The sequence below is a fragment of the Anguilla rostrata genome, chromosome 10 (assembly GCF_018555375.3).
Source record: "Anguilla rostrata isolate EN2019 chromosome 10, ASM1855537v3, whole genome shotgun sequence".
Taxonomy (NCBI): Eukaryota; Metazoa; Chordata; class Actinopteri; order Anguilliformes; family Anguillidae; genus Anguilla; species Anguilla rostrata.
Window position 1 is genome coordinate 8598855 of NC_057942.1, and position 17649 is coordinate 8616503.

At 45.5% G+C, this 17649-nt stretch overlaps 2 protein-coding genes across 3 annotated transcripts in view; both read left to right on the forward strand.

Annotated features, from left to right (window-relative positions):
• grk5l (G protein-coupled receptor kinase 5 like) overlaps nt 1–10556 on the forward strand; it is a 41999-nt gene extending 31443 nt beyond the window's left edge. For both annotated transcript variants that reach the window (XM_064353851.1, XM_064353852.1), the window contains exons 4-16: nt 319–396; nt 812–912; nt 1982–2074; nt 2515–2578; nt 2826–2966; nt 3230–3420; nt 4312–4349; nt 4887–4976; nt 5334–5542; nt 6050–6187; nt 6875–7012; nt 7621–7752; nt 8492–10556. In XM_064353851.1, the coding sequence (XP_064209921.1) occupies nt 319–396; nt 812–912; nt 1982–2074; nt 2515–2578; nt 2826–2966; nt 3230–3420; nt 4312–4349; nt 4887–4976; nt 5334–5542; nt 6050–6187; nt 6875–7012; nt 7621–7752; nt 8492–8575 (1497 nt within the window). In that variant the 3' untranslated portion in view covers nt 8576–10556. The remainder of the gene's footprint in view (nt 1–318; nt 397–811; nt 913–1981; nt 2075–2514; nt 2579–2825; nt 2967–3229; nt 3421–4311; nt 4350–4886; nt 4977–5333; nt 5543–6049; nt 6188–6874; nt 7013–7620; nt 7753–8491) is intronic.
• A 3195-nt stretch (nt 10557–13751) lies between these two features.
• On the forward strand, nt 13752–17250 carry star (steroidogenic acute regulatory protein). Its single transcript, XM_064353868.1, has 7 exons — nt 13752–13909; nt 14219–14326; nt 14610–14737; nt 15010–15168; nt 15662–15846; nt 16162–16255; nt 16560–17250. Exons 1-7 carry the CDS (start codon nt 13846–13848, stop codon nt 16677–16679), a joined length of 858 nt encoding a protein of 285 aa, XP_064209938.1. The 5' UTR covers nt 13752–13845; the 3' UTR covers nt 16680–17250.
• Nucleotides 17251–17649: the final 399 nt, after the last annotated feature.

The window sequence follows — 17649 nt, forward strand, 5'->3', positions numbered from 1 at the left end:
CTTCTCGCCCAAGACCTGCTGGAAGCCGTTATCCCGCTGTCTTCACAAACGGAGATGATGTCATGTTCCAAGCAGCAGGGCCGAGAAACAAAAAAACATCTCATTCACAAATACGAGTTCCGTTACCCATTGGCCATTATCCATTCCCATGTTACGTGTTTTTTTAAAGCAGCTCATTTTTGCCTCTGTACAGAAAAGACAAGGGAGGGAAGAGGGAACGGGCAGACCGCGGCAGTGGCGGGCCCCGGTGATTGGTTCGGTGACCTGTCCGTCATCCTCCCGCATGGCTGACGGTCCAATGCTGTGTCTTTGTTTCAGGAGGATTACGAGGTGACGCCGGATGAGAAACGCAAGAGCCACGGCGACCAGATCATCCATAAATTCCTCACCAAACAGGTGTGTTCTTCGGCACTGGCCCGGCTGCGCCCTTCAGCGTGGGCGTGTCACAAGAAACAGCGGGACCCGGCCCCTAGGGCTGCACGATTACCGTCTTCCCCGCGGTGGGGTTTCAACGGACCCGCGGTAGTCATTTTAGCCACTTGACACCTGGCTTGATTCTGTGAGTGTGAACGTTAGTTCATTTGACTTTCGTTTCTGTGCGTGTGTGTTGCGTGATTGTGTTTGGGTGTGTGCATATGTATGTGTCTGCGTGCATGCATGTGGGTGTGTGCGTGCGTATGTGTGCGTGCGTGTCTGTGTGTGTGGGTGTATGTGTGTGCGCGTGCGTATATGTGCGTGTGTGCGTGTCTGTGTCTGTCTGTGTGTGTGCGCGCATGTGTATGCGCATATATTTGCGTGTGTGTGTCGTCAGTCTGCTGAATGTGTGTGTGAGATTGCAGAGAGCTACGGGGAGCAGTGCACACAGAACCTGGAGCTGAGCCCCAGCAAGGACATCTTCAGCGACTGCCGAAAGTAAGCAAGCCAGGACTCACACCTCCGCCTGTGTGCCGTACGACTGCCATGCAATATGCACAGTCACTGGTCGCACAAATTATACTTTTTCCTTAGAAGGTTCATAGAGCACTTAAATGAGCCCCGAGGAAAGTACACCAAGCACATTTCATGTAATAAATACTTGGTAAATAGCCAGTAATGAATTCTAAATGCTTACTACGTCCAAAGAAACTTGTTCCCACAGTATTTTTCCAACTGAAAAATGCCTTTTAAAGTGTGCCAGTCCAGTTTATACATTCCCACATCATGTCCTGTTCTGCCTTTTGAAGTTTAGAAAACTTGTAATTGGCCAGTTAGATAGGGGCTCCTGTATAATTGTGGACAGTTTGATCAGAGGGCAAGAAAGAACTGATTAGCTTTCCGCAACAATAGGCAAAAGGGGGGGGGGGGGGGGTTTGGCTTCTCACAAAAAGGCATGTTGCTTCCGAACAGTTTGATTGCTTCTGAACTCCTGAACGGATTCACCATGAACCTTTGTGTGCCCACCAGCAGACATCAGGGGTAAACCCTACATCATTGGCCCAATCAAACAAATGGCAGTGATAGAGAGCTCATTTTTGTCAACTGAACAAGTATAGTGCTGATTGGCCTTGTGATATTATTGATCTAATCAAACAAAATGGCGTCCTGTAGAGCTCATTTCTAACCACTGAAACCACTGAGCAAACATATTGCTCATTGGTCATTCGGTGGTGTTATAACAGGCTAAAATGCTTCACAGTGGCTAGAATTTGAACAGGCATATCTCATGCCCCGTTTGAGGTACAGTCATGAAAATGTGCTTAAAATGTGCATTTCCTTATGTGAAACAAGCTAGTAATGGAGCATGGAATAAATTAATAACTTTTGGTGAACGTCCAAAATGTGGAACTGACATATTTTGGCAATTAGTAGTGCTGGTGGAGGTATGTGGAGGTATGTGTTTCGTCTTCCAGTTCTGTAATCGAAAAGTTGTGCTTGTTTCTGACTTTTAAACCCCTCTGAGGTCATAGGAGGAGTGACTGTGTCATCTGTGTCTTTTAAACAGAGCCCTCCATGAATACTTAAGTGGCACCCCCTTCTCCGACTACCAGAACAGCATGTATTTCGACCGCTTCCTGCAGTGGAAAGTGCTGGAGAGGTTGGTTTTTATTTCTGCTTGCACGAGTAGGTGTGTGACAGTAAGAACCATCATTTATTAGAGTTCATTGCACATTTTTGACAACACTTTCTATAAGTGCTTCATAAGCGGTACATAGCACCATCATAAGCACTACATAGACATTCATAAATGCACCTGTCAGCTACTGCAAGTAAGAATATGGTGTGTGTCACATGGTACATCATGTCACTTGTCACTTGTTGCATAAGTGCAGCACTAATGAAGTATGCTATATACTGCTTATGAACGTTGCATATAGATCCTATGAGGGACCGTTCATGGAAAGTGTTACCTAACCTATTTTACACCCAAACTGGCTGAGCCTCAGCGACTTACCAGGAAAAGTTAAAAAAAATATATAAAAATAAAAAAAGAAGTAATGTCATTCAGTAGAATAACTGCCAATGTTCTGCTTTCAGGCAACCGATAACTAAAGACACATTTCGGCAATACCGTGTGCTGGGAAAGGGAGGATTCGGGGAGGTAAGACCACAAAGGACAGTGCGGTGCTGTGTCACAGGAGAGGTGATCTAATTAGGCACCTCCGCGTTGCTTTGCATTGTGTTCCGTGCCTCTTGTGCTAGGATGCAAGCAGTTAAAGAAAGGAGGGGAGTGTCACCGTCTGATGTGTGTGTGTGTGTGTGTGTGCATGTGCGTGCGTGTGTGTGTGTGTGTGTATGCGTGTGCGCGTATGTGTGTGTGTGTGCGTGTGTGTGTGGCATTTTCCCAGGTATGTGCGTGCCAGGTGCGGGCCACAGGAAAGATGTACGCCTGCAAGAAGCTGGAGAAGAAGAGGATTAAGAAGAGGAAGGGCGAGTCCATGGCTCTTAATGAGAAGCAGATCCTGGAGAAAGTGAACAGCAGATTTGTTGTGAGTCTCCTTCCACCGGCTCTAACAGGACGTCCCTCATTTTCCATACGCCCCCGAGAGCAGTGTCTGTGCCCCTATATCTTTAGAGCTCTACTGGCTCCACATCAGGAAATGTGTGTAATATATTCTAACCATTTGCTTTTAGTTTGTTTATGCAAAGCTTTCCCCCGAAACTTGCCAGAGATTATCTTCCAGCTTATCTTCCACTCAGCTCAGACTTGATTGGCCTGGTTTTTTTTTTTTTTTTTTTTGGGTGTACCCAGGTCAGCCTGGCCTACGCCTATGAGACCAAAGATGCCCTGTGTCTGGTGCTGACCATCATGAACGGAGGGGACCTCAAGTTTCACATCTACAACATGGGCACGCCCGGGTTCGAGAAGGACAGGGTGCAGTTCTACGCTGCCGAGATCTGCTGCGGCCTAGAGCACCTGCACCAGGAGTCCATCGTCTACAGGTGACGGCCCCGCCCAGAATGTCAATCGTGTTACTGGGCAACCAGTGAAAATCATGCTTTTCTACATACAGAAGGCTCTCCTGTCATCCTGTCCTGCACGTGAAGACACCCCTCCCCCTTTTCACCTTTTGTAATGAAAGTGGCAAAGAGAGACGATTCTAAAACTAACACTTTACTGGTTTGAAAGCGCTTTCCACTGGCATTCCATAGATGTTCCATTGAGATGGACTTTGAGAATTTGTCTGGCACGATGCCTCATGCACTTTCTTTCATAGGCTCAAAAAGAATACTGTTTTCTTCCTGTTTTCACTTTCGCAAGCTCCACATTCTGAGATTTCGAGCACTCATCCGATAAGGGCATCGTCACGGTGCTTTCAAAGTAACCTCGTCGATGGATGAAATAATATCTGCCAGGAACATCAATGCAGGGCTTCTGACGAAAGTATCGTCTTTGATAACATCTTCAGGAGAGAGCCGCGATAAAAATAAAATGCACATTGTCATCAGTATAATCTTAAAAGAGTCCTGGGCAGCCCCGCGTTGGGGCGGTTCTGTGAGAAAATAAAACCTAGGAAGTACTTGGTTGGAAGAACTCAACAGTTAAAAATAGATCTGCCTCATAAGTATTTAGACTGCCTTTTACAAACGGGTTCCTTATCCAGGTAGCATCAATAGTGACTAACCTGTAAAAATAGAGTAAAGCTGAAGAACAGAGCGTACTGCTAAGCACATTTAACAGAGAAGAGGGTAAGTGCACGTTTTATGATAGACGTTAGCTAAACATTGCCTTTTAAGAGAAAAGCCATTGATACCCTTCAACTGCACTGCTTATGCATTATAATTATTAAGCTACCTCTCTTCTGACCTGTTGTCGATGTACTTGTTTTTCAGGGATTTAAAACCAGAAAATATTCTTCTAGATGACAACGGTAAGCGCAGCACTGCTTTGTAGCACACGTACGCACACTTCGAGCGCAGGCAAACCCCCTGTGTTGTTCAGGCTGGAGCTGTGCATTTCCGGAATTTCAAACAAGTACGCTTCAATTGTTTACCTGATCCAAGCACCTGCCGCTTACGCCATGCTTGGCTACCGGCCAAGTAACACAATGTAAAGTCAGGTCCCTCAAACCCATTTTTATACATTGTGTTAATGGGTTTTCCCCACAAGGTCTGTGCCTTAAACGTGACTTGTTCTGACATGCACACTGCGCATATGTGACATATTCCTGCATTTATTATGTTTGCCAGTCTGCGCTGTGTGTACAGTTTGGGCGCTCACGGTGTACTGTTGCTATGGTCCCTTTGAAACCCATCTCTCATGGTTTACTTGGGGTATTTTTTATGGCGGCAGTGCACATTGCGAGAATGCGGTGCTTCTGTCCACACACACACACACACACACACACACACTACCGACGGTTTCCACAGGTGGCCCTTTTATAACCCTGTCTCTCTGGCTGCTGCAGGACACATCCGGATATCAGACCTGGGTCTGGCCATCAAAGTGCCTGAAGGGGAGCTGATCCGTGGCAGAGTGGGGACAGTGGGGTACATGGGTATGTCCAGGGCAGAGTGGGGTACATGAGTATGTTCGGCGTAGAGTTGGGACAGTGGGGTTCTGGGCAGATTTGAGACAGTAGGGTACATGGGTACGTGCAGGGCAGTGGGGTGCATGGGTATGTTCGGGGCAGAGGTGGGACAGTGGGGTGCTGGGCAGATTTGAGACAGTGGGGTACATGGGTATGTGCAGGGCAGAGTGGGGTACGTGGGAATTTTGAATGAATTCATGGAACTCCAGTTTGTTTTCTGAATTGTCTAAATGAACATGGAATCGATGGCCGCTCTTGGCGGTTTGAGAGATTGCGCCGCTGGGTGCCGCCGTGTGACGTTGTGAACTCGATGTGCCCGCGCAGCCCCTGAGGTGATAAACAACGAGCGCTACGGCATGAGCCCGGACTGGTGGGGCCTGGGCTGCCTGGTCTACGAGATGACCGCCGGCCGCTCCCCCTTCCGCGCCCGCAAGGAGCGGGTGAAGAGGGAGGAGGTGGAGAAGAGGGTGCAGGAGGAGCAGGAGGACTACAGCGACAAGTTCACCGAGGACACCAAGGCCATCTGCAGGATGGTGAGCAAACCCGTCCGCCCCAGCTCACAGCTCCCCCTGCTGGAAGTACCCGTCCCGACATACTGACGTTGCCATTACGTATGCAGATAATTCAGTCTGCTCCTGTAATGCGTTAGTAAAACTGCACGCTTGTGTAGACTCTCCCAGATTGGTGGTGGATAATTCAGCATGAGCACGACTGTATACCATACCATCCAGTTTGGAGCAGAAATAGTGGGGAAAGCAAAACAAAATTATTATGCATTAGCATCATACTTACACCACATCGGATGTGATCATTGATTGTAGCAAATGGCGAAGACACAAGCTATTGATTGTTTTTTTAAGGAAAGTGGACTTTGCTTGGCTTCTGAGAGCCAAGCAAAAGAACACAATGGTGTTATGCTGAGAAAATACCAGCCGATTGGGGGGGCGCATTCATGACCTGCGACACTGACGGCCTTTTGGGCACAGCACTGAGGCTATCCCGAAGCTGAGACTCTTCACCTTCTCCCGACTCCATTCCAGCTGCTGGCTAAAGATCCGAAGCAGAGGTTGGGTTGCCAGGCGGAGGGGGCGGCAGGGGTGAAATCCCACCCCTTCTTCAGGAACATCAACTTCAAGCGGCTGGAGGCCGGCATACTGGAGCCCTCCTTCGTGCCTGATGTAAGCAGCCACTGGCCCCGCCCCTCTGGCTTTGTTGTGCCGTCTGATTCATTACACTGTCGCTATTGTGGCCAACTGGCAAAAGGACTAAATGTTCAAAATGAATACATTTTTTTTTTTTTTTTTTAAACATGAAAGGGAACAGAAGCATTAATGAGGCTGGCCAACCACCTGTTGCCTCTACAATTATACCGTTCCTCCTCTCAGGCTATGGACACAAGATGCACAACTGAGTGATATACAGAGTGCCAATTACATAGAGTGCATCTGTACGCACTCATGAATATACTGATAGTGTCATATCAGTAGCGGTGCTAATTAGCCGCTCACTCATGCAATTAGGTATAATTGACCCATTCAGAAATGTTTACGATGTGTTTTACATTACATTACATTACAGGCATTTAGCAGACGCTCTTATCCAGAGCAACTTACACAACTTTTACATAGCATTTTTTTTTTATTACATTGTATCCATTGATGCAGCTGGATATATACTGAAGCAATTCCGGTTAAGTACCTTGCTCAAGGGTACAACGGCAGTGTCTTTACCTGGGAATCAAACCTGCGACCTTTCGGTTACAAGCCCAGTTCCTTACCCACTGTGCTACACTCTGTTTTAAGCATAGTTCACAGTGTTGGAATAGTCTGTCAGCTCACAGTCTCTCCTCCCTCGGTCAACCCCAGCCCAGAGCGGTCTACTGCAAGGATGTCCTGGACATTGAGCAGTTCTCCACCGTCAAGGGCGTCAACCTGGACCAAACCGACAACGACTTCTACAGCAAGTTCGCCACCGGCAGCGTCTCCATTCCCTGGCAGAACGAGGTCAGGCGGCCAGAACGGGGGCAGTACGGTTGGGGGGGAGGGGCAGTGAGAGGATGCTTGTGTTGAGTAAGATCCCTTTGCTGTTTCCTTGACTTACTTCTGCAAATAGTTTAACTGTGGCGAGGCTTTCATAACCAGAGCTGTGCACACGGGCAAGCCTTAAATACAGGTTAATGTTTGCATTAGAAGACTACTGCACAGCACAAAATACAATTTCATTCAAACATGTTCGAAAAGCAGGCTTAAAAAGCTCTTTATAATTCTTCAAAATCGCATAGTGCAAGAACAGTGTTCAAAGCTGAAGTGCAAACAGCAAGTTATTATAATTCAGACTGAATTACAGTTTAAAACCAGTGTGTCAGCCTCCTGGCGGGTTGTTGTGTGCTGGCTTTTGGTGTGTTTCAGCTCTAAAGCCATTTATTAAAGTCACGTGATTATTTTAAAGGCCTAAATGAGCTGCTAATAGAAGGGAAACCACAAAAACCTGCACAAGCTGCAGCCCATCCAGCGCTGAAATTAACACTCAGCTTGCAGGCTGCCTACCACCCATAACGAGGCTGTAGTCACTGCCTGAGTAAGCTCACGCCGTTCGCCTCTCTCCCGAGCAGATGATCGAGACGGAGTGCTTCAAGGACCTGAACGTGTTCGGGGCCCACGGCTCGCGCCCCCCCGACCTGGACTGGAACCAGCCCCCCGAGCCCCCGCGTCGCAGCCTGCTGGACAGAATTCTCAGGAGACACGTGAGGGAGCGCTTGCACGTCCGCGGGGGGTGGGGTGGGGGGTATGGGTGGGTCACACACGGATGCCACGTACCGCCCCAACTCCACCCTCTCATATACACACCTCCAGCATTACTCCACTCTCACGCATAAAATACCACTAGCCTTCATTCCGCCCCTGTACATAAACACCATGGACTGCTGCTCCCTCCTTAAACACTATCAGCCGTTACGGCTGAAGCCCCGGTACAGTACGTACAGGCCATAAACCGTGACTCCGCCCTTGTGTATAAACGCCACACCCCATTACTGCGCCCTCATAAAAACTCAGCCGTTACTCAACCTTTGCACATAAACGCCACAAACAATTATCTGGCGTTGTGCATAAAGACCATGAACCGTGTTCCTCGACCGTAAAACACGCCCTGGGTCCCGTCTGTCTGCCTTCATACTCTCATAAGAGTAAATTATTATCACAATTTATTATGTGTTGCAGCAGTACTTCAAACAAATGTTTACTGAATGATTACGAACTGAAAATAGTCATTGACACTAAGGTAACAGGGCCTAACAATCTAGTGTCACCTCCATTCTCTAATGATGCAGAAGTATAAGACAACACAGTACATCAAATTAGCAACTGGGTGTAGATACAGTTGAGGCCAAATTGTACATTTTGAAACAAGCAAAGGAGCCCCATTTGGTCCCGTGTTAACTTGAATTTGAATTTTGAGACCTGGTCTGTTTTGTTTCTTTGCAGCATCCAGAGGTGTCCATCGCACACACCCGTGTCTCCTCTGCCAGCGTGAACTCTGTGGACTCCATGTCCAACTCTGCCCCCTAGTGGACAGTCTTATTAAGAGGAGAGCAAAAGGAGAGAGGACAGTTCCACTACGGGCCGGTCTCACAGAGCCCGGTTAGCGGCCTTTTTTTTTTTTTTTGACCACCACGCCGAAACTCGCCGGTAGTTCAAGGCAACACTAATCGGGGTCTGTGAAGCCGTGAGAGCGAGCCGGGCTTTCTGAGAGACAGAAGACACTTAGAGAACAAACCGTCACCTCACGCATCCTCAGGATTGCTGGACCAGAGGAGGGCCACCGATTATGAACAATAAATTCAGGGGATTGATATTCAAAGGAAGACCACTGCAGGGAATTCAAGTCGGTGTCTTTTTCTTTTTAGTGTTTTTTTTGCTTTATAAGGAACTGAATTATATAAAAACAAGTCAGTCACACACACACTCACACACACACGCACATGCACATAAAATCGGTCTCTCACACAGTTTCAGAAGCGACCAAGACAAAACGTGCTTTGCCTTGCATAATAATCTCAGGCCAAAGATTGTTTTCATTTTTTCTTTTTTCTCTTACTTATTACACTTGATTTGTGTGGGGGGGGGGGTCATTTTCCAACGAAACATGTTTGAGCATAAAATAATCAGGGCTGGGATAAATCGAAAGACAACAGGTCTATTTTTGATTTGATTTGTCAAGTCAAGCTGGACAGTGCAGTTCACAATGCAGCTAGAAAGGAGGAGGAGGACGCCCCACAAAAGTGAAGCCTGCCCCCCCCCCCCCCCACAACATGACTCGAAGAGAAACACAGCCTAGGACTGAAAACCCCACTCAACAGAGGGAGAAAGCTTCTGTCTTCTCAGTAGGAGAAGATGAACAGCACAACCAACAGTGCACAACCAAGTCCACTTGCTACCAAATACGGTGCCAGATTTCATATGGCGAACCCGAAGTTACGGTGCCAGCTCTCATATGGTGAAGCCCTGCCGCACCGGGCTCCCGCAGGTTCAGCCGACTGTGACGGCCTACGTCAGCGTCACAGTTAACGCGCGGTTCCGGAATTTTCCGCTTTTGAATCCCACCAACTGACACCCGCTGCACTCTTCACTCAGAACCATCAAGGCTTCACTTTTACGTGTGAGACAAATAAGACAAAACAAGAAGGGTTTTTTTTTTTTTTTTTTAAGTTGCTAACTTATATGAAAAATATTGAAATATTTTGTGTATACAAGTGTGCAGTGCAGAAAACGCTCCAGAGCTCATCATTAGTAATGTCACAACAATGTAGTTGCCATGAGAAATGCCATTTATCCACCAATAAAATGCTAGAACCATTTATTTTGTATTTATAGGAACAAAATTGTATTTATTATTTTTTTCATAACTCTGAACTGAAATTGTATATTTAGGCAGAGGGCCTAAAAATGCTGTGTTCGGTATTGTCATCATAATTGTTCATTTATTATTTTTTTGCTTATTTATTGTTTTTGATATAGCGTGGAAACCATCTAGCTGTTTTGATTTCACTCACCTATTCAAACTGAAATGTTTCCAACACACGGCGAGAATGAACTGTGTGGCCTACACAACACTGCAGAAAAGGAAGCCCTCAAACACGTACGACCACAAAACAAGCATTTGTGTTTTTTTGCGTGTGCGCGAGTTTCCATTTTGCAATGAAAACGCTTCGTTACGGGCTTCTTTTGCTACTAAACATCGAACAGATTTTTATTTTTATTTTTATTTTTTAGAAATTTCAATCAAGTGCCTCCAGTAAACATTTGACCAGGTAACGCCCACGTTCATGTCTTTTCCACGCGAAAGTTGCACTCCGTTCCCTTGCCCCCGAAGGACGCCTGCTGTGTGTTTGGCTGTGGGTCGAGTGAGACGGAAGGTTGGATGAAAAAGCACAGTGCCTCCAGACTGTAGAACACCCGATCGCATGTGAAGCCGAGCTCATGTTGCATGTCGAAGTCCACGGGCGCCTACCTGCTACCGTTCCAATAAAAAAAGCCTGTGCTGTCCTGAGGAAGACTCCGGCCTTTTCATTTACAACCAGGACTCTTTACAAGGCGTATTCTTACACACACACACACACACTTCACCACACACTCCTGGAACTCCAGAGGGGTGAAGTCCCAGGTTTCTGAGCTGCCTTTCAAATGGCAGAGGTGTACCTGGAGCTACAGGTGGGTCATGTTCCAAACAATCAGGTAGTTCAGACCTGGGATGGAACAAAGTCAAATATTAGGTGTTCCAGTGGACACCACAGTAGTAGGTGTTTGTCCAGTTAGTACCACAGTACAGCTAGTAAATCAACAACCAACAGTGGTTTGTACTACCAATCAAAATGTCGCATCCATTTCAACACTAATGCCCAAAAATCAGCCAGTTATCATTCACCATTAGCATACATTTACCATCACCTCTATAAAAGTGGAGGAGGTCTTTAAAACACGTTTATATTCATCCTTTTTGTTTACATTTTTGCTATTGATGTAGGACAAAGACATTTGAAGAAAAATGTATACATTTCCTCTGGCAATAAATACTATCCTGGTCAGAATATTGCAAATGAGTGGGAACCATCACAATGGGCCCAAGTGGAATTCATTTGCTTGCTTTTCAAGGACAAAAGTGTCCCAGCAAATTTTGTAAAGGTTCATACGCTATACTATTATGAAACTATTAATCTGAGTATTAGTTTTGGAGTGAGAACTACAAAATACATGTCTTTGCATAAATGAAAAATTTACTACATAAGGAATGCCTGCACGTGCATGCACAGACAAAGCTACAGAACTGCCCATACCACTGAATGGGATCTGAAGCCATTTATGCAATCGTACAGCTAACTGAATATGTCAAAGAATGTTTCTGTATTCAGTTGTTCCCTTGATGAGAATGGACTTTTATCCAGTAGTGTTCTAAAGCAGTACTATGCATGTAATAATGGCAAAATATGTTGCGTGCATACGCTACAATACAAACGCCACATGGGGTATGCTATAACGTGAAAACAAAAGTTCACGAATGAAGTGCATATGTCACAATGAAACATTAAAATGCACTCACTCACATGCTTACACTTACGCTCACAGACTGATACAACATTTAAAACACTGGTTAAGCTAAACCTTAAATACCTTTGCTTTTTAACTCAATATAAAAAGTGCAAACAAAGAAACTGAACACACTTGAAACTGAATGATACAATATAATGCAAGCAGCAGATCAAGGCAGCTGATGAGGATCTACTAGGCAACACAAGACCGGACTGTTCAAATTCAAACTGGTCTGTGCCATGCCAGATAAGGTTAAGGCTTAAGAAATAATTCATGCCATGAAGAATCGCGAAGCAGGGACAGAGGGGTAAAAGGGTTAAGGTGACCAATCAGCAGGCACAATTTATTATGACACATCTGGCAGCTTCAAGACCAGAGGATGTAAACATGCTCTTGAAAAAGATGAACATCTCAGTGTCACTTTCCAGCACAGTCATTAAAACAATATTTTGCCGAGAACACAGGCGGTTTGAGCTGCTTATGCAGACCAGGTTTGACAGACGTTTCACCTTGACTTACCACAATGCCACTGTATGGTGACATCAACATTATGCAATTCATGCATAAATCATATATATATATATATACGTATATATATATATCATGTTATTCTGCAACATTTTCAGTAGAATTCCATATATTCATACAGTATATATATATACACACACACACACAATAAAAGGAGTTTTTGTAATGAAGTGTGAAAAGTACCATGAGCAGTCGGATAAAATCTGTATAAAAAACCTCTACATCATGCTAACTATCGCCAAAGAGACATTCAGCTAAGAAAACCGGCCTAGTGCGGCTGCTGTCTGTCGATATGTGCTCTATTTTATGTGTAGAATTTTGGTCTTCCATTGGTGAAGACTAACTGCTGAATCAGACAGACCAAAGGAGGATCAGACCTGAGGTACAGCTTCTGGGTGAAGTAACACCATGGAGCATGTAGCGCTATTACTGTCCATCACCAAAACATGAAGTGGGAACCGTCCTGAAAACTACAAGAAACAAATACAAAACAAGTACAAAAATGAGAAAAGGTTCAAATTAAATTACACTGACCAATACAAAAGGCACCAGCCCAACAAGGCCTTCCCTAACATTCACCATTGTCACCATTATACATATACTTTTTTATTCAGAATGCAAAGAGCAAAGATGGCCCTGACAGCTTTTAAAGCATTTTTCACCCCCAGGGTTTATTTTGTTCCCATCGTGCAGGTTCAGCGAATTCAGGAAAGGACAGTTGGTTCAATGTGCCCTGGCTCATCTTGTACTGTTTCACAATGGTGACTCCACCCAAAGAAATGGCAAGCAGCTCTATCTGTACAGGAGCTCGCACCCTTCCTGCAGTGGAGCAGCAATGAAGCCTGGAGTGTGATCAACTCACTAAAATCCCCCTACTGCACCCTAAACCTAGTAAATCAATGTTGAAAATAAGGGATCCACTCTGCATATGAGCTGATGGGGCAGTGTAGCGCCTGCAAAAGATACTGCATGCAAGTGATTGCTCGTAAAAATAATAACCGTTGAACAATGAACAATTTTATATAATTCTGTGAAGGAAAAACAGCTTTAGTTTTGCCTCTGCTGCTCGATGGTTCAAAGAGGAATCCAAAACCCCTTCTACTTCTTTATCTAATCTGATTGGTTTACAGTAGGCTATGTACCAAGCTACGCTAAACCGCACTAAGCAGCCGAACATCCCAGCACAGCAGAAGGAATTTACTGTACTGTAAATACGTGATTGCTTGATGGAGGAGCGTTCCCCCCTCGCCTCACCATTTTCCCGTTACTCAGGAAATGCGTATACGGTAACCTTAGGAATTAAGCATTCGGTCAAGATAAGCCCACCGAACGAATGCGCTGGTTGTGTTTGAGGTGCGTTTTTAGGGTTTCCGCTAGCTTCAGTCAATGTATTCCGACTGACTTTATTTTTGGCCTGCTGAGCTTATGCGGATGGGCTCGAGTGCGTACTGTCACCGTCCGCGGGGAAAGCGCGGAAAGCACTGGACGTTATCTGAAACAGAGTGTTTATGGAAGCCGGAGACAGGCTCGCCGTGTTCGCTTCACATCCTTGGCCTCAGGGTTGACGTTACAGTTGAATGATGTGCTGCTTTATCTGCGAGGTGACAGCGGCGCGGCCTTGCAGTCTGGTTATATAGCCGCGGACGCGTGGAGCACAACAGTATTATCTCGACTGGCTTCGGAGCACGAACATAGATTTCCTTCATCAAGCGCCTTAGAACGACATGTTGCCTGCAACTTTCAAACTGTGCGCCGGTATCTCCTACCGTCATGCAAGAAACATGACAGGTAAGCAGCATCCTTAAATATTAAAATCAATATTATAATTGAGCACTTTACAGCAAGTCCATGTAGCCTTGACAAATATTGTGCATATGTTGGTAGCTTGTTAAGCAAAAAATAAGAATATTAGAAACCGAATAGTTATTTCTACAATATAGCTTTTTAGCTTTAATGCTACTTCTTTTAATTTTTATTTGTATGCTTTTGATTTACTCTAGTAATTATATTTAAGAGCTTCGTGAGCTTTATCCACTTAAAATAAATAGTTAGCATGAAAATGAAATGTTTTCTGGAACATTCTCTGCTTCCTTGCAGGGCTGAGGAAGACGGCCATGGTTGCCATTAACCATGAGCTGAGCAGGCTGTCAGGCCCAGGGCCCAGCCGCTGGATCAGCCAGGTCCGGAGGAGGAGCTCCCTACTGAGTAAGGCCCTACACACACCCTCCATGTAGTGTCCTCTTAACAACAGGGCCGAGACGCATCTCAGATAACACGCAGCTACATCAGGGTGGCCAATGGTAGCTTACACCGATAAAGACTGACACCTAAGATCCTCCCACATTGACACACACATAGAGCTTAGCCCTTCACAACTTCACTGGATCTCTGATTACTTCACCGGGGAAGATGGTCTATGCTGCTTTTCCCTCTGGTCATGATGCCCAGGCCTACGAAACAGAAATTCAGCGTCTGTTTGCTTACACAGGCAGCAGGATCGAGGAGAAGGCCTTCAGCGAAACGGACATGTCCTACATCAAACAGGGGGAAGAAGCCCTCCAGAAGTCAATCAGCATCCTCAGTGACCAGGATGGCTGGCAGACGGAGATTGTGGCAGTAAGTACATTGGCACAGCCTTGGGGTTTGGGTGTGCCTTTGAGGCATACCAGAGGATGCCAACGGATGTCTAAAGACTGCACTTCTGCCAACTGTATAATTTCAAATCTCCAATGCATAATACACAACTACCGATTTTCAAATGTAACAGCATAACAGAATCACTGCACGTTGTATCTTTTTGTAGAACTGAACATGTATAATTGTAGAAATTGTAGCGATGAAAACAGATTTTTGTGGCAAACCTTGAGAGCCTACGCTTCTAATCGCAGGCCAATGGAGACAAGGTGCTGAGCAAGGTGTTGCCAGACATTGGGAAAGTGTTCAAACTGGAGGTCTTACTGGACCAGCGACCTGACAACCTGTACGGGGAGCTGGTGGATAACATGGAGCAGATGGGCGAGTGGAACCCCAACGTGAAGCAGATTAAGGTAAGAGGGTCAGAAGGGGGTGGCTCCTGCACGCTGCGTGCATCTTGTACGCTAGCAATTTTAAGCACGGATCAGATGAGCTCTGCGGTCTTTTTTCAGTAGCTGTTGCACAAAGTTGACTTTGCAATTCTGTAGTCTCGTTTTAAAGGTCATAGAAAATAGCAGTGCATAACTTCAGATTTATTTATCATAACACACAAATCTATATTTCTCTCTAAACACATGCACACACGCACACACACACAGACAGACAAAGCAAACCAGGCTTGTTCAATGTGAGACCAGTTGCAGTATTTTTAAAAGTGCGCGTCTATACAAATTCCCTCACATAGTTGGATCCATATCTGGGCCCATTACAATCACCTGTTGCCCTATTTTTGCCAGACATCAAACGGTATCGGAATAGTAACCAGCTGCTGAGACCCAAAGGCCAGCACACTGGCACGGTTCAGGTATTTTCATTAACGGCCTTCCCGACTGGCTCCCCCCCCAGATTCTGCAGAGGATTGGCCAGGACACCATGGTGACCCACGAGATGGCGGCGGAGACCCCGGGGAATGTGGTCGGGCCGCGGGACTTCGTGAGCGTGCGCTGCGCCAAGCGCAGGGGCTCCACCTGCTTCCTGGCGGGGATGTCCACGCACTACGCCGGCATGCCAGAACAGAAGGGCTTCGTCCGGTAGGCCAGACAGGATCATTACTACTGCTATTATTATCGCTGCTGAACTCACAACTAGTAGCATGCATGTCTGACTATATTATTACTACTACTGAACTCACAACTTGTAGCATGCGTGTATGACTATATTATTACTACTACTGAACTCACTACTTGTGGAATGCATATGACTATATTATTACTACTACTGAACTCACTACTTAACTGCGCTTAAAATGTTCCCAGACATAAATGAGTTTTCCTTCAGTGATAACACTTTCTCCATAGGGTTCACACTAGCACTGACATCACATGCTCCACTGTCTCCCTTTACAGAGCAGAGAACGGGCCAACGTGCATCGTTATGCGACCCAGTTCCGAAGACCCAGATAAAACCAAATTCACCTGGTTGCTCAGTATAGACCTAAAGGTAACATTAGTTTAGGATCATTACTGTATGCTGTTTATTATGATTGTTATGAGGGCACAATGCAACAAGATAGCGTTCTGTGATTAAAGTGCGAGTTATTCTGTGGTTTTTAAGTCTGCTCCAATCAGGTGCTTCTTGAAAAAGTGGCATTTAAAAAGGAGTTCAAAAAGACTTTAACTTAGAAACATAATAATGATACCCTCATTATTGAGGGATATTACCGGAAATGTGCATAGAATTCCTCCCGAATTATTGAACTGAAGTAACTAATGGAGTCTAATTTTTGTCTGTGCCTGCCTCTCAGGGGTGGATACCGAAGACCATAATCAACAGGGTGCTGTCCCAGACGCAGGTGGACTTCGCGCAGCACCTGAGGCAGAGGATGGCAGCTGGCTACAGCATGGAGGCAGCACAGGCTTGCTGATGTCACAGCCCTGCCCCCCCTCCCCACCCCATGAGGCACGTGCACACTGAGGACCACACCCTTCCCAGCAGCTACTGTCAACGCTCCTGTCTACACCACACAGAAACAGGCCCCTTCCACGTCGAGGCTCTGATTCGCCGGTTCTGCCCGTTTCAGGAGAGCAGGGCGCTTCCGATGTCTATCAAGCAAAACCAGAGCTACTTTCTGCAATACTGCAACACAAATATTAAATACGGTCATGCATTGTAACCAGGATCATTTCTCATCTCCCACTGCTGCACACCCGCTCTCTGGTGCTGGGACTAATGATATTCCACGACCTGAAGAAAACTCAATTTCCCAGAGTGCTCAGCAACATTGATGTTAGCATTACTAGTCATACATAGCTCAGTGTACATGTGCCTCACCTAGCACAAATCTGCTTGAGGACTGGAAGATTGCTTAGATCTAATTCTACCCCCTTCTAAGTAGAATTTGCACTTTGTATTTTGTATTTTGTTGCCCGTATTTATTGTAAAAGAACACTGCTGTAAATCACCCTGGCTCGGCAAATAAATTATGACAATTGCAATGTCTGTGGAACGTTTCTTATCACAGTGAACCGGTGTTGATTTATATATATGAGAAAACAGTAAGCCAGGTGAGACTACCAGTCAGTACACCCAGCACTGACCTTCCCTACATTTAATCCAAAGAAAGATAACAAATAATTTGATATAATTTATGCTTCTGTCCAAAGTTATCCGCTCAACACGCAAGATACCCAAAAAAATTATGTTTTACCAGCTCAGGTTCAATCAAGCAAAAAATAGGAACCACTAGAAAAGTGGTGCCTTTGGCTTTGCCGAAACACAAATACACGTACAATGGAATGCAGAAGTTTGAGTGTATAATAAAATAGTACATGTGCACTAAAATTTTAAGAAATGTATCATGATTAAGGTTTTTCCACTTGGAAAATAAAAAAGTG